This window comes from Ochotona princeps, chromosome 23 (assembly GCF_030435755.1).
Source record: "Ochotona princeps isolate mOchPri1 chromosome 23, mOchPri1.hap1, whole genome shotgun sequence".
Lineage (NCBI taxonomy): Eukaryota > Metazoa > Chordata > Mammalia > Lagomorpha > Ochotonidae > Ochotona > Ochotona princeps.
The window spans coordinates 32,174,090-32,196,115 of NC_080854.1; the positions used below are offsets into that span (position 1 = coordinate 32,174,090).

At 50.1% G+C, this 22,026-nt stretch overlaps 1 protein-coding gene across 1 annotated transcript in view; it reads left to right on the forward strand.

Moving 5' to 3' along the window:
* The first annotated feature begins 1,815 nt into the window (after positions 1 to 1,815).
* Positions 1,816 to 22,026, forward strand: part of ANKH (ANKH inorganic pyrophosphate transport regulator) — a 113,043-nt gene continuing 92,832 nt past the window's right edge. Inside the window, exon 1 of the mRNA XM_004583623.4 lies at positions 1,816 to 2,302. Coding sequence (XP_004583680.1) covers positions 2,207 to 2,302 — 96 coding nt within the window. The 5' untranslated portion in view covers positions 1,816 to 2,206. The remainder of the gene's footprint in view (positions 2,303 to 22,026) is intronic.

The window sequence follows — 22,026 nt, forward strand, 5'->3', positions numbered from 1 at the left end:
CAGCCATTTGGGGAGTGAACCAGCACACAGAAGATTGTGTGTGTGTGTGTGTGTGTGTAACTCCGACTTTCAAATTAAATGAATCCTAAAACAAAAGCAGGCTCCCTCTGCAGACTTGAAGCAATGGTCAACTGTATTGAAATGCATTTCTCAGGAACTAGCTTCCGGGAGTCCCATACCCAAAAACTTCCCATTTTGCTGGGAAATCTCAAATATTTCTGCTTGATACATGTCACACAATAAATATTTACCAAAATTCCATTTCAATTAGAGTTATGTAAAAATTGCAAGGTTGGTTAGCTGCCTATCCTAAGACTTTTTCTTCATCCTGTGTGGAACATAAAACAGCATTCTACACGGGTGTGAGACTTGGAAACCTTTATACTTCCCTAATAGTTGTGAAACACCTGCTCTCAGGCCTCCTGGGGCTCCAGGTCACTATGAGCTCAAGCTCCAAGAAACTAAAGTGAGGTGAGGCGTTTCTAGGCACAAAGCACTTTGCTACTTTAAAAAAAATGATTTATTTATTGGAAAGGTAGAGTTACAGAAAGGGAAGCTCTTCTCCCCCGACAAGACTGCAACAGTGCGGCTGAGCTAGGCCCAAGCCAGGAGTCGGGGGCTCCAACAGGATTTCCCACATGGGCGGCAGGGGACCAAGAACTTGGCCATCTTCCGCTTTTCCAGGCCCGTTAGCCAGGAGCTGGATCACAAATGGAGCAGCCCGGACTCCAATCAGCCATCATTGAAACACCAGAGACCCAGCTGGCTGTCTCACCAGCTGCACCACACGGCAGGCCCCTAGCACTTTTAGTAATGAATCACCCTCATTTGTGATATAATCTTTTAAGAGTGCATACAATACGGTAAGATGGGCCATACCAGTTGTCAGGCCCAGAACAAAATATTAACTTAGGGACCCTTGTGGAAACAGAACTCCAAGGGATCAAACCGGAGGTTAACCCTAGGAGTCAAGCCCCACGACACCGTGCTGCCCGAGGGCCAGGGACGCGCTGGGGGGGAGGGGATGCCCAACCAGCAGGTCTGCAAACCCCCAGCCCTAGTGCGCTGGATGCTGATTGCAAAACAGCACCGCTAAGCATTACTCCCAAGGCACTGGGACACAGTATCAGAACAGAACAGAAAGGGTTTAGCTTTTCTTTATTTAAAAGATGCGCTTTAGGAGTTTCCTTGCAACACTGGCACGTGGTTAGCAGGGTGTTGGGGCCAGGTCTGAAGGCTGCCATCCGCCGGGGAGCGGCACGGACTGTCCCGGGGGCCCTCGGCGCTTTCCTGAGGGACGCTGGTCGCCATCGCCCCCTGCAAACCCGGAGAGAGATGCCGCCTCCGGGAGCAGCTGCCGGGCTCTCCGCCCGCCCAGAACGGCTAATCCGGCACACCTGGGCCCCTAGCTCTCCACGCAGGCTCCCAGCACGTCCCCGGCCGCCTCCGGGCCGCCCGGCCGCCGGCAGAGGGGGCCTCCCCGAGGCCTCGCCAGGCTCCAGGGCCTTCCGCTCCCTGCGCTCCCCGCGCTGACCCAGTCCCCGGGCGCCAGGGCCCGGCCTCGAGGTGGCGCAGTGCCCTCGCCTCCCTCTCCAAGCTCGTGTCCCCGCTGCCCTCGGGCCCCGCGGCCGCGCTTCTCCCGCCGGCCGGAGCCGCCGCCCCTGCCGCGGCCCGTGCGCCCCCGGCCGGCCGCAGCCCCGCGGGCCGGGCGTGCGCTGCGCCCCTCGTGGCCGCGCCCCGCGCGCCGGCGCCCCCCGCCTCCCGGCGCCCGCGCGCCCGTGCCCGCCCCTGATTTCCTCCGCGCGGCGCCCGTGGCCGTGGCGGCTGTGGCGGCGGCGCCTCGTGCGCGCGGTTATTTATTTATTTCCGGGCTCCGGAGCGCTTATAATGGAGCCGCTGTCAGCACAGTCTCCTGTCGCTGCCGCCGCCGCCGCCGTCCCTCCTCTTTTTTTTCCCGGCAGATCTTTGTTGTGTGGGAGGGCAGCAGGGATGGACTTGAGCTTGCGGATCGCTTGCTAGAGCAGCCGCGCTCGGAGAGGGCGCCTCAACAGCGAGGAGGACAGAGAGGCCGCCGCCGCCACCGCCGCCGCCCGAGGCCCCCAGCCGGACGCGGCCTCCGTCCGCCCGCGCCCCGCTCGCCCCCCGCCTCCCGCAGAAGTGCCCTCGCGGCGGCAGATGTGTGTGGGGCCAGCGCACGGCGGGGACTATGGTGAAATTCCCGGCGCTCACGCACTACTGGCCCCTGATCCGGTTCCTGGTGCCCCTGGGCATCACCAACATCGCGATCGACTTCGGGGAGCAGGTAAGCTCCGGCCGCGCCCCGCGCCCGCGCCGCCCCGCGCTGGAGAGCCAGAACCCGGCGTGCTCGGCGTGGGCCTGAGACGCCGGGAGCCCCGGGAGCCCCGGGAGCCCCGGGATGGGGCTGAGGGCAGTCACCTGCCCCGAGCGCCTTTTCATCCTGGAGCGGTTGGTGCAGATTGCAGCCTGTCGGGGGTGACTTTCTCGACACCTCAGCTGCTTTCCAACCCCCTTAACACCCCGCATACTTCTCCCTCCTCCTCCCCCTCCCCAGATATCCTCTCTGAGAAATGTTCAAACCCTGGGCTGGTGGGGAAGTTTACCTGTAGACGGGTTTCAGTGCACGGGAGTATTATGTAATTTATGATTATGTAAACCTCAGGCCCTTAACTCAGAGTTGCCAGTAGCTCAGGTGCTGGGTTTGTCTTTTTCCAGGGTGATGGATACGTTTGTTATGTTGATGGGGAGCTTCTGCATCATAATAAAGCCGAGTAAACGTCCTAGGTACTTTTTTTTTTTTAATGTATTTTGCAGCTCGAGGAACTCTTAGGTGTGCACCGCTTATGTCCTGACGAGCCCACCGTCGGTCCTCTCTAGTTTGCGATTTCTTCCTCGCCCCCACACCCGCCCCAGCCCCGGGACCCTGAAGAAGGGGCCGCACTTTTTTTTTCCAGGCGTAGCGTTCTTGTGCTTGTTGCCTTTTTCGCGTGTTCTCCGTGTGGCGTCATTGCCAACCCAGCCCTGCAGGCTTTCAGGCGACGGTGGTGGCGCTGGCTGGGGAGGACTGGTACCCTGCGCTTTGCCTCTAGGGACCTGCCTTGGGATGCATCTGCATTTGTAAGGCTCGGGAGAAGGCTTGGGGATGGGAAGCCACATATTTCCTGAAATCCTAAGGCAGATAGATCTACTTTTGCAGATCGGTTCATTTCTTCTGCCCACTACGCGTCCAGGCAGTTGGCGTCAAATGCCCTTTTGCACGAGTTTTATGGAGTTGTAGGCCGATGGACACATGCGGGTCCAGGCCACCGTGTGGGCAGGTGCATTCCGCCTCCCTGGGAGTGGGTGATGACTCAGAGGTCAGAAATGTCCGACCCTTAAGGTGGAGAGGAGACCCGAGCGTGTGTAGGTAGACAGCGTTGGCTTCACATGCTTTGACGATGATTTAGAAGCGCGAAATTAAAAAGCTTCAGCTTTTAAGTCTCTGGCTTGTTGAGAACAAAGGAGTAATAAAAACTCTTTGAATCTGCCCTAGGTGAGGTTTATTTTGCTAGAAACGTCACAGGTTGCGTGTACAGGGAAAGAACTTTTAAAATGGAAATCTAGCTGTATGCAGGATTCCCCCTGAAAAGCCAGTAAGCTGCACATATTGCACCGTGTGAAGGGATTACACACGAATGTTCCTGGAGCTGTTTGTGTGTGTTTGGAGGGGTGTTGTTTGGGTGGTAGGAAGTTTTGGTCTACCTACAGCCTCCTGCTACTCCCCAAGAATGATGTCTGTTGGGTAGATTTCTCTGTCAGAAAGCTCAGATACCAAGAATTCATTCTAAGAAAACTTGCAACTCTTAATTGTCACATTTTAAAGAAATTTTGGTGGTGGTAGTCATTGAAGAGGGCGGATGGAATTAAATTTTGCACAGGGAAGAGGGAAGTGTATGAAGTAGATGACTAGCGTTTAGAATATTAAGGACAGGCGCAGGAGAAAGGAATGGAAATGCATCTGCTACTGGGAAAACTAAAATCACCTGCAGAACCCTGTAGGTTCTCAGAATGCTATCTGCTAATTGTATGTGTGGAATTATTTTACCTGCATTCTTACAGATTGCACATCGCAAGTGGACTTCGCCTCCGTTCATTAAGCGTGGAGTAGGCGCTCGGCGTAGGCTGCATGAAAGGAAAGAAGTAGGGGGTCTGTGCAGCGTGCATCGTTTGCCGAGGGTCACCCCGGTAATAAGATGGCAGAGCCAAGGGTGAGCCCTGGCAGCTTGGGCCTTCACCCGTTCCACTGCCAGCTTCCTCCAGTCTGGCTTGTGTGCTGACATCTGCCTAGGAGCTCTCAGAAGTGTAGTGTTTTTCCGGTTCTCAGACTGGGTTCAAATTTGATATTTGCTGTGATGTTTTGCGTTTTGAAGATGGGGGAGATGTAGGCTCTCAGGAGGAGGGATGCTGGGACCAATGAGTTCCAAGTGAGAGCTGTATTACCCAGATACCAAAACTAACAGCAGGTCTTATTTTAGCAAATAGAGCTCCTGATCCAGGGGAGAAAAAAATAAATAAAAGATAAGAAACAGCTGATACCTCCATGAAATTATCTGCAATTCTTAGGCTTTGTCCTGGCTGCCATACTGATTGCTCAAGAAAGGCTCTGAGCAAGTGCTTCAAGCGACTGCACCTGTGGCTGCTTGGTAGCCCAAGGCCAACCTGACAGTTCCTGTTTAAAGCTAATTTTGGAAGAAAGGCCCTAACTTCCTTGAGTCAAATTTTCCAAAATGTGGGAGAAATGATGAAACTGTCAGCTACTTAATACTCTGACAGACAAGAAATGCTTTGTGCCCAGTGCCAGCCTGTCCACCCAGAACCTTACCCCTTATGAACCTATCTAAGAACAAAGGCACAAAGGCTAACTGGGTGTTTCAAGTTGTTCAATGTGGCAATTCGAAGACCCGAGATACTGCTCTATGAATGAGGAGCTTTTTCTATGTAACAGGAGAGTTAAAACATTTGGTTAGGAATGTTATAATGTCTCTGAAACTTCCCATTTCTAATGTTGTAAACCTCCAATTAGGTTTCCACGGTGTTAGGGAACCGGGAATTATTAATATCACAAATTGTAAAAAAAAAAAATCCCAGGAAACAAGCTGAATAAATGTCCATGTTTACCAAGTAGAGAGCCAGAGATGTTCCCTTGGAAGAGGCTGGCCCTGCTGTCTGGCACTGAGAGAGCATTCTTTTGGGTCCTTAGCCCTGGCTCGCTGAGCTGGGCACGAGAGCTCCCCAGGCAGAGCTTGCTACCAGCGATCAAAGTGCCCCTGATGCCCCACTTTCCAAAGTGCTTAAATATAGAAACGTACAAGCAAAATTGCCCAGTAAATGTAGGGGAGGCGACCCCTCCTCCCCACCACATGCGTACTCCAGTCTATTGTATATTAATAGAATAAGCTTCAAAGGGATGTTTGTTCTACTTCAGAAAGGAATATGTGACAATTAGTTAGCATGTATTTTTAAATGAGTGTGCACGTAGTATGTCAACACATGTGTGCGGTGTGCGTGTATCCAGGAGGTGTGCTACAGAACAGGGAAACATTTCCCCCAGATTCTTTAAAGTATTCAAGTGTGATTAGAAACCGTAGCCCTTCATTTGATCAGATGAGCGCACGGTGGTTCCTTCTGCTCTGTTACCCTATTGTTTAAACGCTGAAGTTTTTTGGTTTGGCTTTTAACATGAAGTTTTCATGGACATCTTTTGTGTCCAAACAGAAAACGTGCCTCCTCCGACCACTTGGGTCTGCTCTCTGGCATGCTCTAGTGCCCATTTCAGTTTGCCATTCTATACAGAAAATGAGGCCACGCCTTTCCGCAGGCCACGTTGAGTCAAGGACGCTGTGACCTCCTTAGTCTAGTTGACACTGCTGTGTCTGGTGGTTCCCTGTTGTCTTGAGACCATACGCACACTGGGAGTTCATGTCCTGGGTTGCTTAGGTAAGCAGTTCGTCTTGGGAGCCACAATGTGTAATCCCAAGGCTGGTTCACTGCTTGTTGGCTTATTCAGTGAGGTGGTTTGGTGGCCAGCTTAAACACCACTTGGGCGTAATATGTCCTTCCAGCATGCATGTCCTTCATCCACCGAGGCAATGGCTACATCCTTCCAGTAGTAGAGCAAATTCTTTCCAGGCCATTTGAACATGTATTGTGTGATATTGCTCATGGCACATAGCCCTTTTTTTTAGTTTTCAGGTTTTGTTTATTTGAAAGGCAGAGTGACAGAAAAGGAGAGAGAGAGGAAAGAGTCTTCCAAATGCTGGTTCACTCCCCAAGTGCTCACAGCAGCCAGAACTGGCTCAGGTGGGAGCCAGGAGCCAGGAGTTTGACTTGAGCCATCACCGGCTGCCCTTCCAGGATGCATGAGAGCAGGGAGCTGGACCGGAAGCGGCGGGACTGGATCCTCCAGACTGCGCTATGGCGTGCCAGTGTCCCACGCAGGGGGCTTCACCCCAGCGCCTCCGCTTCTAGTTCTACTCTGGTTTCCATGTCTTTTCAGGTTTGAGATGACGAGGTAGGTTATATTGGAGTGAGAAAAGACTCTGGTTGGAGAATCAATCCTCTAATAAGCTTGTTAGACCCTGGTACGCACCTATAGGAAACACATGATGTGTCTTGTGTTTTTTAATCTCTGATCCTGTTATTTCCTGTGAAAACGCACCAGAGAACACACAGCTTTTCTGCAGAATTATCTGGGTCTGAGTTACCCACACAATTGAATACTTTTGACAGCTGAAGGTCACACCTTTGTAAGAGGGTTTTTTTTTCTTAATTTATTTGAAAAGGAGAATTTTACACAGAAAGAAAGAGAAAGAGAGCACACTTGTATCTGTTTCCCTTTCCCAAAAGCCTGCTCTAGCCAGGGCTGGGCCAGGCTGACGCCAGGAGCCTGGAGGCCCGTCCTGGTCCCCCACATAGGTGGCCAGGCCTCGAGTGCTTGGACTGCCTGACACTGCTTTCCCAGGTGCGTTAGCAGGGAGCTGGACTGGAAATGGAACATTTAAGATTCAAAGTCTTCCCCACCTAGGATAGTGGTGTTGCAGGCACATGTTAGCCTAGCATATCACAGTACTGGCCCCTAAAAGTTATTCTTTTTGAGTGCAAATCATTGATGTTTCTCTTTTTCAAAATTTTATTTAATTGAAAAAATTTGTAAAGGGTTACTTATTTCTTTGAGAGGCAGAGCTGCTGAAACAGAGATTGACTTGATTGATTGATTCCATTCTCTGGCTCACTCCTCAAGTGGCCACAAAGGCCAGAGGCAATCCAGACCAAGACCAGGAGCCAGCAGCTTCTTCCAGGTGTCCCCTGTCAGTGTCAGGGGCCCAAGGACTTGCGCTATCCTCCACTGGGCTCTCAGGTACATCAGCAGGGGCTGGACTGGAAGTAGAGAAGCCAGGACGTGAACCGATGCCCATGTGGGATGCTGGTATCCCATATAGTAGCTTAACCGGTTGTGTTACAACAACAGCTTTTATTCTTCATTAAGTATGGACATGATTGTTGTTGGAAGTCTGACTGACATCATATTTTCCTACCTTATTAGTTCATAAAACATCAATGCAGCATTTTGAGGGGACTTGTGAGTGCTTGTCATTGTGCCGGGCCATCATGTGCCATTCCAGTGGGAACTGACTTTTCCTAGTCCTGATTTTTTTTGTAATGATTTATTTTGATTTTTATTGGAAAGGCAGATTTACAGAGAGAAAGATCCTCCATCCACTGGCTCCAGCCCAAATGACCACATTGGCCGGAGCTGAGCTGATCCAAAGTCAGTAGTCACAAGCCTCTTCTGGGTCTCCCACGTGGGTGCAGGGTCCCAAGGCTTTGGGCTGTCTTCCACTGCTTTCCCAGGCCACAGGAGGGGAGCTGGGTGGAAATTGAAACAGCAGGGACAGCAACTGGCGACCATATAGAATCCCAATGCTTGTAGGGGGAGGATTAGCCAATTGACCCATCAAGCCAAGTACCCCCCCACACACCACGCTCTCTCTTCCCTACCCTCAGTCCTGATCTTGAAGAACTACCAGGCGTATGGCTTCTTGAAACCCATAGCTGCAAGATGGGTTTTCAAAATAATTAACTGTGTGTGTGACTCTGGCTGCTTGGGACACCCACCTCCCATGCTGGCCTGTTGGTTTTGAGTGCCAACATCCTGCTGAGGTGCATCTTGGGATGCTGTGGTCATGGCTTAAATGTGTGGGTTCCAACTGCCTATATGGGAGATGTGGACCAAGTTACCAATTCCTGGACTTGACCTGGTCCAACTGTTGCAGGCAGTTGGGACTCAACCAACAAATGGGACATCTCTGTCTCTCTGTCTCTGAGGTAAAAATGAATGTGAAAAGTTTTTTAGGTCACACATCTGCTTTGATCATTTTTTGCTAACCACTTCTGGCCATCAGTTTTCTTGGGCAAGGTACCTTCCTAACAAAGTTGGTAATAGGAACACAAATATAACAGAGTTGCTACACTTTGAGCTCATACTTTCCTATTTTCTGCTTTGAGTCTTCTCTGCACCCCCAGAAACTCGCTCTCATTAGAATTCTAGCAAAAAAGGAGTGCTCACCCTGGAGGTTTTCCTCTGCTGATTTGTTGATGGCCTGGGGAAATTCCAGGGGCAGTGTGGTGAGGCGTCCTTGGAAGGAGGAGAGGGAAGCATTGCCCTGTTTGACTCAGCTCTTGCCCTCCAATTGCTTCGATCCTCATTAAGAACACACATGCAACACCTTTGCAATCAGAGCCACAGAGAGCACAACGTCTCGTTGGGCTGCCCCGTGTGAGTGTAAGGAGTGCTGAGGTGCTCAGCAGGTGGTGGGAGTGGGTGGTCGCACAGGTGGGCCTGAAGCACACGTCTGGATGCAGTTCTTACCCGGACACAGTAGCCCCAGCCTCTTGGCAGTGCTCTTTGTCGTCCAAGTGGTGAGGAGCTAGGTAAACCAGCAGGCTCTATGCCAAGCACCGCAAGTCTAGGCTTGTTGATTGGCTAGCCCAGGCCCTAACTACCACTGCTGGTGCTTCCAGTGACAAAGGTAACGTCGGCCACTTGCCCTCACCCGCTGGAAGGCTTGTACATCACAACCCACTGTTTCTCCTCCAAGAGGGATCTGCAAAACATTTGTGGAAAAATGCAGACTGTGTAAAACCCATGTATGGATTTCAAAACATGCATCCACATAATCTTATCTTTGGCTTCCTTTTTTCCAGACTTTTTGGAGTACACTTTACGGTTGCTTCTTCATAAACCAAATGCTTGTAAAGTCTGTCCTGGGCAGCAAATGTCTTGATGCTTTTTTTTTTTTTTTTTGGTCATAGCAAAGGAAGTACTTGTTTCTCAGAATAGAATTCTCTGAACAGCTGCTACCTCAGGGTGAACAAATGATACAATGTCACAGGGACAAACTGGCTTTACTTCAACTTGGAAGAGTACCTTTTACTTTGAGACAGTTGTGGCACCTAGCAAGATTTGTTTGTGTGTGCATATAAAATTTTACCTTCCCCACACACCTGCCCCATTTTATCTGAAAGGCAGAGAGAGAGAGAGATCTTCCATCCATGAACTCCATTCCCAAATGCTTGCAACAGCCAGGAGCCCAGAATGCAATCTGCATCTTCCGCGTGGGTGACATGTATGGGCCAATGTGCCTGAGCTGTCACCTGCCACCTCTCTGACCATACTTTAGCACAAAGCCAGACTGGGAGGCAGCTGTCGCTTTTAAGCCACCTCTCCAGGGTGGCCTGGGGTCCTCTGAGGGGCTGCCGCACCGCAGTGTCTGCTCACTGGTTGCCTCTTTTGCTTTCTCATGGTATTTACACAGGGTTGGCTTGGCAAGAGCTTTTGGTGACTTGGATGCGACGCCTCTGAGCAGTGAGAATCCTGTTTTTAGTTTAGAGGTCATGGTGGTGAAAGGTTGTTTAGGTTCAGCAAGAATCGGCAGTCTTCACGCCAATGTGAACTGGCATTACACCTCAGGGGTGTGTGTGTGTCTTCTCCTGCAGTGGTGGAGGCCCCACCCACACACCTCCTGTGTCAGTCTGTGCCACGTGCTGAGAGATACCACTGGCGTTGTGGACTTCTGATGCAAGGTTGTGAGGCAGTCCCAAGAGCGAGCAGCAGTCCGCGGGTCAGAAGTGCCGAGAGTGACTCAAGACATCCAAGTGCATTGCAGTGGCTGGAGAATGGAACGTCTCCTGGCGAGTTGGGCTTCTTCAGGGGAGCACGCTGAGCCCAGAGCAAGGAGGGCAGTCACTGGACAATCAGAACCTTCTGAGGCCGAGAAGTGGAGATGATGAATTTCAGAGGCACCAGGGAGGATTTGTGTGTCGAAGCTTGCAGTTTCCATAGGCCTTGGCTGAGCGCTGTGCTGGGAGAGCTGAGACCCCAGGCTCTTGGCTTCAGCTGTGGTGAGCCCACGGCAGTGCGCCTTTAAGAACCCCTGCTCTGCTCCTTAGAGATACACCAATAAGTTGGCAAAAGAACTTGGGTTCTTAACTGTCATTTTCTAATTTGCCATTGGGCTGTTTTGTGTTTCCTGGACTTTTTTTTTCAAGATGGATTTTATTTTTATTTAAACGGAAGAGTTCTACAGAGAGGAGGAGGAAAAGAGAGGGAGATTGTCCATCTGCTGGTTCACTTTCCAAATGACCACAGTGGCTGCAACTGAGCCGATCCGAAGCCAGGAGCCAGGAGTATGCTCCAGATCTCCCATGTGGGTGCAAGGAGCCCAAGGACTTGGGCCATCCTCTGTCTTCCCAGCCACAATCAGGGAGCTGGATTGGAAATGGAGTAGCCAGGACATGAACTGGTGCCTATATGGGATGCCAGTGCTGCAGGCCGTGGATTAGCTGATATGCCACTGTGCCACCACATACATACAGACCATTTTTAAAATAAGAAGGTTGTGTGCTCTTCGCTGCTGTCCCATACCCACCCCAGACAGCTGTTTGCCACATGGTCATGCATTTTAATAGAGAGGAATAGTAGTTATAAAAAAGCCAAAACAGCAAATTACGAGAAAAAAACAAAAATTCTGCTACTTGAGTACTTTTGATAGTTTGGCAGAAAATTCACCATGACTGGACACAAGACCCACATGATGTGTGGCTCAGCTTAACGTTGTGACAGAGACAAACTGTCCAACATGAGAGGATACTTAATCATGGAAGTGGTGACCTTGACCCCTTCATGGCTCTAGTCAAGGTCAAAACTGCAGCCTGATGAGGAAGTCTCCTCAGCCTCGGACTTAACATTGCCACCCCGACCCCTCCTGGTCTTCCAGGACCTGCTCCTCTGGGATTCAGGCTTGCGTCACACAGCAGGCTTCTGTCCTGGAACCTGCTGTGCAGCAGGGCGGGCCTCACACCTTGATTCTCCCACGCCCGCCGTTGTGACACCACCCCGGGCTCACACCTGTTGGGCTGTTTCCTAACCTGAGCAGAGTCGCTGGAGTTGCAACTGGGTCACTGGCCGTATGTTTACCATACCTTCCCAGGCCAGTGGATAGGAAAGAGCTTGGGCGTCGTTGTGGGGGCTCGGGGAGTCTCCCTAGCAGCTGCTGGCCGTGAGCATCCCTTCTCACACTGCAGAACCCTTTTTGTCTTCCTAAAATGACTGCTCTGGTGTCCCCCAGACTCCGGGAGCTGGGAAGCCTGTTTCTGTTTCCTTTTCAAAAAGCAAGGTAGGATTTACTTGTAACAACCGCTACAGAAAAGCTGTGGTCTCCAGAGTACAGCGTCCCAAGCTTGGACACATGACCAAGGCATGCCCTCGCAGGTGTCCCTCATATCTGCTGGGGAGGGAACACTCGCTGTCTTCCCAGCCTTTTCTGAAGGCAGCCTCTGTCCCTGTCTATCAGCCTTTATAATTGCTCCTGACTCAGTAGAGGTGGTGCTTGAAGAACTGAGTTTGGGACCACTCACAGGTGTTTGAAAAATTAAAATTGAGAAAGAGCGATATGGATAGACAGACTGACATGGGTCTGAGGCCCAGATGCTCACCGTGTCACCTACTGCCGCCCAAGTCAGCATCAGCAGAGGGGGACTCGGGAGTCGAGCCAGGCACTGTGTCTTGGGTGCAGGTTTCCCAAGTGGCATGTCAACTGCTATGGCGAACACCTGACCACACCCCTTTGCATTACAGTGTGTAGTGTCAGTTATTTCCTGCTGCAAGATATAACTTAAACTTGAGTGTTTCATGGCTTTTAGGCAGGTAGGGAGTTTGACTTTCTACATAGAAGATCTTTTGCCATGAATCCACACTGTTTGTGGTTTTCAGTTCTTCCAGTACATGTTAAGTTATATGAACTGCTAATGGTTCTGATGTTCAGGCCTGGTTAAAAATTAAAGTTTTGTTTAAGAAAGTCATAAAACATGGGACTCATGCATACAATAGACTACTGCTCATCACTCTAATGAAATGAAATTAGAATGTATGCTACGTCACAGCTGAGCCTCAACGGTGAAAGGCTAAGTGGAATAAGCCAGAAACAAAAGACAACTTTGTAATGACTCCATTTATGTGAAGTACCTACAGGAGTCCAAGCCGCGGTGATAGAGAGTGGAACAGTGCTTACCAGGGGCTGGGCAGAGGGGGGTAGGGCATCATTGTTTGTTGAGTGTTGTTTCTATTTGGAATGATGATGAAATTCTAGACATGGATAGTGGTGGATGCTTGTATAATAATGCACATTATTTAGTGTCACTAAACAGTAAAATTGAAATTATTAAATTTATTTTGTGTGGGCTGGTATTAGTTGTCGTCTAGTAGGTTAAGCTTCAGCGTGCATTGCAAACAGCCCGATATATGTGCCAATTCAAGTCCCTACTGCTTCACTTCTGATCCAGTTTCTTGCTAATGTACCTGGAAAAGCAGCAGAAGATGGTCCAAGAGCTGGGGTCCCTCCCCCAACGTGGGAGCCCCAGAAGAAGCCAGATCTGCCTGTTGCAGCCATGTAGGGAGTGAATCAGTATATGTGAGCTCTCTGTCCATCTCTCTCCTACCGCCCTCTCTCTGTCATGCTACCCTTCAAATAAATAAGTCCTAATAATAATTTGTGTTATCCATACTTTATTAAAATCTTAAAAATTAACTTCATTAACTGCTGGGGAAATTTGGGGGAGTTTGAGTCTTTTTTTTTTCTTAAACTTCATTTAATTGTTTTAATTATAAATGTAGTTTATTACATTGTGAAAAGAAGGAAAAGTATCAAGAAAAAATAGGGGTGGGCATTTGCCTGGTGGTTACCCTGCCCGGCTCTCGCGTCAGAGTTCTGGGTTTCAGTTTGTGGCTCAGTCAGTCCCGATTCCAGCGACTCACCAGCGCAGCCCGCAGAAGTGACGGCGCTGGCTGAAGGAGCAGTTGGGCCCCGCCAGCCACGTGGGCATTGTCAGTTCTAGACATTTAGGGAATAAACCAATGGGTGGGCATGCTCTCTGTCTTCTCTGTGTGTCTCCTTGTCTTTCTGCTTCTTGAATAAACAAACTTTTAAAAGAAGAAAAGAAGAATCTTCTGTAAGCCCTCTACCTAGAAATGTGTATTTTTTCTAATCTCTTTTTTATCAGTTTTAGAACAAAATTGTAAGCTACTTTGACTTCTACATGATAGGCAATTTCCCTGGATTTTAAATATTCATTAAATATGAGCTGATTAATGCTCTTAGCTCAGCGTCATGTGTATCTAGCGTCGTTTATTTAATCAGCCCTCTGTGGTTAGATGTTCAGGTTGTTTTTGTCTCGTTGCTATGATGAATATTCTGTGAACGTGTTGCCACTGAAATCTGCAAAGGCACCTGGTCATCCCACTGACTTGATGCTAGAAACCCTGGTTGTGTGTGTTTGACTTTTCGAGGCTTGAGTGCAGAAAGTTGTTGCAGTTTCTGCAGCAGTGATGTAGCACTCTGCTGTGTCCCTGTCCCCAGCACACAGTCGGGGTTCCCTTCCTTGAGGCTGTGCGTCCTGCACTGCAAATCTTCATCCTCTCCAGCCACTCTGGGGAGCCCCGGACATGCCTGCGGAGCTCCTTGTGGACATTTGGAAAGTTAACCAGTGATTGGAAGACCTGTGTATCTCTGGATCTCTCTTGAAAATAAATGTAAATAACTGAAAAAGAAAGGCGGAGGAACTGCTGTGACGTGTAGGGTAGTTGAGGGCAGGTGTGGTGGCCGGTGGCCAACACATAGTGCCGTGTAGGAGAATATCTAGTTTTCACAGCTTCGTAGAGAAATGCAGACATAGGGCTATTCAGGAGAAACACAAGGGGAAATAGTCATTTGTTTCCTGTTAGGCTGACCCTGCCTTATTTGTGCCCCATTGGCCTTTTATAGTCCCCCTTGGAGAAAAGGGCCCCAAGCGGAGGGAGGGAGGGAGGGCAGGGGACAGGGCCTGCTCCTCCAGAGGGACTGAGTTCCCACAGCCTGTGCCTTGCTCCTCTGTGGCAGTGGTGCCAGCCAGTCACAGTGTGGCACACACAACACCAACTGCTGATGGCCAGGGCCCTGGGTTTGACTTGCATTCTGCACCCACTGGCTCTGGGGCTTTGAGCCGAGCACCGCACGTCATGGGCTTCAGCTTGCCCAGTGACCAACGGGCTGGAGGGCTGCTGGACCTGCTTTCAGAGATGTAGACCAAGCAGGTGAATAGAGTGCCTTGAAAGGGTGGAGTAAAAGACGCTGGAACATCGGTACGTGCTGCTCTGCCTGTTTTGTCATCAGGTATTCTCCACCAACTGCCTTTTCTTGCTTGGTGAATACATGAATATGTGAATACATGAATATGCATGAGCGAATATGTGAACACATGCACATTATGGAGCTGTCTTGAGCAAGAACCAGCTGGGTTGGGGCAAGCTGAAGTGTGCATGTGACACACGCTGGGAATGCTTGAGGCTTATGGCTAGTGCGAGGAGGTCAGCCCACTGGTTTGCTTCTTTCCCATTTTGGACAATGGACATTTAAGGTTGTATTTTCTCAGAAGTGATTTCTGGTTTCACTGACTTACTAGGACTTAAATAAGCTGTGTGTTTTGAAATAAAGTATGCTTATTTTTTTTTAATATCAGGCTATTGTTTGACGTGGTCTTGTGGAGGCTCTTACAGCTATTCTCAACTGCTGATCTTTCTCTGATCTGGAGAAACAGTGTGTGGTGGCTGATACGTTGATGGCAAGCTAGAAGTTGTGATTCACTTCCCTGGTGTGTCCATTCTATTGTTCTGGCATTGGAACACACAGGGCCAGAGTCTGCTAGTGAATTTCTTGATTCAACAAATGTCCATTAGACCCGTGAAACGTTTCACAGTGCTTGCCACCAAGAGTGCAGATTCCATCCCAGACACAGTGCTTGCCATGGAAGGTGACCGTGGCACAAGGACGCATACAGTTCTTGATTCAAAGCAAGTTCTCGAGCAAGACAGGCAGGCCAGCAGGCACTTCCCAAGTGCTAGGATCTGGGCTGTGGGAGAGCAGAGTGCTGTTAGCTTAGGGATCTTCTAGGGTCAGGTAAGTTTTCTGTTTCAGCAGACCCCTAAATAGAGAGTGGCATGTCGCTTCTTCAAAGCCAGAGTTCCCGAATGAGGAAGGGAAATGCTTAGCCTAAGTGGAGCAAGCAACAGGACCCAGAGCATAGCAAGTATGTCGCTGTCCTGCAGCGATGGACTTGGTGCACAGAGCTGATAATAACACGCATGGACTCTGCCTGATGGTCAAAAGCCGAAGTTTGTTAGCGGCATCAGACTTTATACGCTGAGGGTCATGTGGGATAAGGGAGGAGGTATTGAGCTTTTCAACAAAACGCATCAACTGTTTCCATACTTTTGTTTGGAACTCCTTTTGTTTTGTATATTCTACCAAGTGTTCTCACTCACATGCTGTCCACTCAACTGTTCTCATACAAATGATGTCCAATCAGTTATACAAAAGGTATCCATTCGGTTGTTCTCATACAAATATTATCCAATCAGTTGTAATCCTGTGCTTGCTGAGGGTAGTAATGTCCTTCTACACAGGTAGGAGGTGGCTGGCTGAACAGAGCCCAGACTAGGAAGAGAGTCAGGACTGGACCCTGAGAGCAGTGAGCAGGAGGAGGAGGAGCTTTGTGGGCTCTCAGTAGGGTGCAGCATGCCTGGATTTGCGTGTTTGAAAGCCCGGTTCGGTTTAAGGGTGGCTGGTGAATTAGAGGAAAGAGACTAAGAGTAATTCAGGTGGTATCGAGGTAACTAGCAGAGAGAAGGTGGTAGCTTCCATTAAGGTTAGGGTCTGGAGGAGAGCTGAAAGGAAACAGCTAGAATCACATGGCCACGGGTGCGGTGGGATGGATGGGTGCCGATGGTGTCGCTACGCTTGGAAAGGGCTGGGTGAGCGAAGAGTTCTGTGTCAGACAAGTTGATTTGCTGATTTAGGGAAATGTTTTAAGTCGCTTGCTTCCGAGAATACAAAACATGAACAAACAGGAGGGAGCTGCAAGGGGTGCTTCAGTAGCTCGAGCTGTGTGTGTGTGTGTGTGTGTGTGTGCATGTGCACACACCTACGAATGCATTCACACCTACGTGAACGCACACCTGCAACAACCTCACTGCATTTTCCATTTACGGGAGGTTTTCTAGAGTTCATTTCATACCTGAATGCAAAGGGTTTGAATATCCAGTTGTTCTCTCACCATAATAAAAATGATTTATTCTAATATAGTCAGTTCTCAGCCGTTTGGCGTAATGAAATGGAGAGATGGAAATTTCACGAATGTTTATGAATGCTTGGCAGCGGGACACCATCTAACTCCAGGGGCAGCCCGTTTGTCTGCATAACCATCGCAGCCTGCCGATGGTGGTGCGGTGGGACCAGGTGCCTGGTGACAGCAGAGAGCTGCCATCTGGAATTAAATTTGATGAGGCTTCTGGGTTAGCCCGGTCTTTGTGAATATTAAATGTTTGCTGTGTAAACAGCAGCTAGTGGACTAGCCTCACACACTTTGCTTTCATGGTCTCATGTTTGTTTTCACTGTTGTCTGCAGCTTACAGCCTGCTTAGAACTCATAACTGTCATTAGAATGCATTTTTCCCATGGACTTAGTGTTATAGATGATGGTTGGATTCCCAGGCCACCCGCCCATGGTTGTTTAACCATTCATGTTGTTAGAATGTTATCTTTTTGCAATCCAGAATAGAAAAAAGCTACAGTGTTAGGGCAACAAGCATTCAGATGAACAGGATTACTGGAAATATTCCTTGTCTTGATTCTGTACTTTGAAAACCGTTGGCTAGGTGAAGGTGTGAGGCTTCAGGAGGGGCTGGGTGCCTGGGGTCTAAGAGATGACATTAGTTAAAACCACAGTGTCTTCTGCATTCAGTGACTCATCACTCAGGAAATTGATGGATGAAAGCTGTGTGGGAGATGAGCTCCTGGGCAGACTTGGCAAGACTTGGCGGCCAGGAGGAGGGATGCAAAACAGACCCCTGGGTTGGAATTAGGAGTGAGGTGGGGAGAGGCTGCATCCGCTGCGGGGTGCTGTAGGCCTCCTGTTGCCTGGGCGTCTCGCAGCAGCTCCCCGCGGTGGCAGATGGGGTATGGGGGTAAGGGAGGGGGACTGTGCCTCCCAGCGTGTACATGGGGAGCTCCCGCTTTGTGGGGACTGATGGCCAGACCTTGTTGGAATGAACTTGCTGCGGTTCTGTACCGCCAGACCACAGGGAGGGCAGCTTTAGTGTAGTCGCACTGCAAACCGTTCTCATTTCTCTCCCGTTCGAGGATGCTCTGATGGTCACTCCCAGGGCCTACCTGCTCTTACCGCTCACGTTCCCCGCACTGTAATTATTGGGGCCTAATCAGTGTTTTATGTGCCTAGCTAATTCCAGGAGCTTTGTCATTTCCATGGTTCCTATTCCTTAATGAGTCTGTAAGTGACATTCAAATGCTATTTTTAAGTGGGCGACTGCTGTGTTTGGATCCTAACCCCGGGAATAAAATTTTAAAATACCCACCTCTCTCCAGAGATTAGATTTACCTGTATCTCCATCCAGTTAATCTCTTCTTGAGAAATAAGGTACTGAGTGACTGTTTAGCAGTGAGATACCCTGAGATGCTAGGAAACTCAGCATTGAAATGAAAATGTAGAAAGTGAAAGTATGTTTCTGTAACTGGACCGTATCCATTGTGTGAAGGGGATCTCTCTAATTAGATGTGTTCTATCTATACATTATTTGGGAGAACACATCGTGTTATCTGTGATGTAAGAGAGACGCTTTAGATTAAGGGTTTGGAAAACCCATGCTTGGCCCATTCTTGCTTCTCTTTAGTTTAGCAGAGGCGGGCAGTTTTATTCCAGGAGGCAGCAAAACAAACATTGTCCTCCCCTTGTGTGGCGCCTCCTTCCTGTTTGTAGCACACATCACAGTTTGGAAACATATTCTCATCTGATGGAGTCACTCCTGTGCAGGACCTTTCAGGGGACCCTACCTAGCACGGAGACGCAGCTGGCCCTGGGGTGCTGTGCGGGCACTCAGTGCTGGCCACTCAGGGAGCCACGCTTTGCTTCATCGCCAAGAGGCATCTGGAGTCTAGTCCCAGGTCGCAGAGCTGCCATGGGCTCACGGTGCCAGGGGCACACAGGGCTGCTAGGAGAGCATCGCAGCCAGGGGGCTGTCCCCCCTTCCCTGCTGGCTGTGTCCTCAGCCTCCCCTCCCCGTCGTTATCATAGTAAAGAGGGGGAGTTGTGGGTCCCAGCACAGCCTCAGCAGGCTTCAAGGTCACTTGCAGGCCCTGCTGAAGGTTCTTAGATTGTTGTTCTCTGGCAGCATGCTTGTCCTGTCCACACCCAGAACTTTCCACACTCCTAGCCTGCTCCCACCTTCCCTCCTCCCCCTCCTCCCCCTCCCTTTCCCTCCTGTTCCTTATGCAGATGGCACCCCAGAGAGGGACTTTCCCCAAATCTAATCTGTAGATGGACAAAGAGCCCCAGATAAGGGCTCCTGAAGCTCCCGTGGGCTGTTCCCATTACACACTGCAGCGCCCTGCCTGTCAGCACCTCTTCATAAACTGGGGCTTTTTCAAAAGATTTTTTTCCCTTCCTGAGACTGTTTAGTTTCGGGTGAAGCTGCCGGGGTTGCCGCCTGAGGGATTGGTTTCTTCTGGGCAGCTGGTTCTGGGGGGGAGAAGGAGTTGTCACCACGTTTATCCCAAGCCTGTGAGCGACACCAAGGCTCCCATGTCTCCAGAGCAGGTTCCCATCTGTCCTCCCTCCTCTTGCCAGGAGCCCTCAGGGCAGGGCTGCCTGTGTCCCCTGGCATCCTTGCGCAGCAAGCAGCAGCAGCAGGAACTTGAGAGGGGCTGGCAGGAGTGAGTGCTTGAGGTGAACAAGTGCAAACCCAGGCCTCGTGCGACAGGCCCAAGGTCAGTGCCACATCCCCCGGCTGCCGTGAGCCAGGGCATGGCAGGAGGGCTAACAGGAGGACTGTCACACTGGCTTCAGGAGGCTTCCTCCTCAACGTCTAGGTGCCCACAGTGAGTGCAGGGCATGCAACAGGGAAGCTGGCTGCGCATATGTGTGCAATCAGAAGGCCTCCCCTTGCGGGCTCTGCTCTGCTGAGTCTGGGAGTTGGCAATGGCCTGGTCTTGAAGGGTAGGGTTGGCAGCTGGTCACATGGATGCCAGTGAGACCAACTACCATGAAAAACACTGTTCTTATATTTGCTGAGAAGTCATTTCCTAGTGAAAGGAAGCCTGTAAGTATATATATGCCATTGGTGTGCAATAATTTGACCTGGGGGAACAAAATCGGGGTGACCTCAGTGCAGTTGAGGTGATCCTGGGCAGAAGAAAGCTCTGGAAGGTCCCTTGTGGGGAGGCCGCTCTTGTGCAGCCCTGGTTGACGCCTTCACCCCAGCCCAGAACACCTCGTTGGAAGCCAGCTTCTCTTGAGGATGCCCATCTGTTAGACAAGGAAAGTCGTGACTTCATGGATGGCAGTATTGTTCGATGCACACATTTGCGTCTCCACCCATGGCAGCGGGACCACCCTGCACATCTGTGGTTAGCGTGGACTAGACCAGAAGTGAGCAGCAGCATGTATGCCAGGAGCATTTTGTGTTGTGCTCTGCACCAGGCATCCTGCCAGTGGGCTGTATTTGCAGTGTTTGTGTTGTGTGCCTCATGTGTCAGGTGTTGTAGCAGGTGGATCCATGTAGATGCGACTGCAGGGAAATAATCAGCTGGTAGCCAGCCAGCGATACTGGTTGTGAGCCGCTCACCCCTAACCTCAGGCAGCATGAGCCACTGTTAAGGCAGCAGCCACTGCACAGGGACAACCTGGAGGGGCATCCTGCATGCAGGTAACATGGCAAAGAGGAAAAGCCCTTTGCCTGAGGGATTCTGGCTTCGTTCCACCTCACATAATTATCCCAAGGGAATGAATAAGGTCAAAAATAGAACACCTCCCTTCCTTCCCACCCGATGGGAAGATAGAAGAGGAAATATATCTGGAGCTTGCTTGCTCTACAAATCCCACCAAGCTGACACCTGATCTCTAATTAGGCCAAGAGGCAAGTCCAGAGACAGAGAATGAAAGCAGGTGCACTGTATTGTAAAAGCACAGCGATGCTTGTAAAGGACCGCCCTCCTCGCTCCCCAGCCCAGGATCCTGCTGCCTCCTTGTCTGCGATTATTGTAACACACAATGTTTCCATGTTGGTAGTTAGATCACTGACTATATAGTCTTGGCAACAGAGAGTTTTCTGTTGAGCTTTCTCATAGCATGGTTTGTCATGTTTGTAGGCCCTCTTGAAGTCAGATCATTTTTCAGATGCAAGGACATTCAGTTTAAAAAACATTTAAAGGGCCCGGCGGCGTGGCCTAGCGGCTAAAGTCCTCGCCTTGAAAACCCCAGGATCCCATATGGGCGCCGGTTCTAATTCCGGCAGCTCCACTTCCCATCCAGCTCCCTGCTTGTGGCCTGGGAAAGCAGTTGAGGACGGCCCAATGCATTGGGACCCTGCACCCGCGTGGGAGACCCGGAAGAGGTTCCAGGTTCCCGGCTTCTGATTGGCGCGCATCGGCCCGTTGCGGCTCACTTGGGGAGTGAAACATCGGATGGAAGATCTTCCTCTCTGTCTCTCCTCCTCTCTGTATATCCGGCTTTCCAATAATAATAAAAAAATATTTAAAAAAAAAAAATTTAAAAAGCAAAACAAAACCCTGAAACCACAAAGCATGGGCTTGCCGTAAGACCACCGTGGGACTTCCAAATGAGCTTCCTACGCGGTGGAGTCCATCTTAATGGCTCGGGAGTCTGAGCCCACGAGAGGTCACCGTGTTTCCCTAAGGCCTCCACACGCTGCTGAAGCAGGTGCTGGTGTCCCGGGGTGGGGTGGAGGGACCACACACGCACAGCTCCTAGGCCTGAAAGCAGTTTCCTTCCTTTATCTTCCCTCTGAGGGTTTTGGTTTTGTTCGAAGGGTTTTTTTTCTGTCTTTTGTTTTTGCGGGAATGGAGATGGAGGATAAATCGCTATCTTCCAACCATTTGTCACTTCCGTCTCTGCATCATCACAATCCTCTTCCTAATTCTTTCTACGGTTTATCGGGGAAAAAAGATAACAATAATAACATCGACAGTGAAAGCTTTTCTTTTTCATAGAGCAGAGTTAACGCTTGCTTAAAAATTAAAACTCCTGGGGCAGGTGCTGTGGTGTGGCAGATAAAACTGCTTGTAATGCCGGCAGCCCATACCAGTTCACATTCCAGCTGCTCCCTTTCCCATCCAGCTAATGGCCTGGGAAAGACAACAGAAGGTGCTCCAAATACTTGGGCCTCTGTCACACCCGTGGGAGACCTAAATGAAACTCCTGGCTCAGCCGGGCTCAGCCTTGGCTTTTGTGGCCAGCCAGGGGTTCAACCAGGAGAGCTCTTTCTTTGTCTTCTCCCTCTCTGCCTCTGTAACTCTCCCAAATAAAAGAATGAATCTGCTTGAAAATACTAAAAATCTTCATTAATAT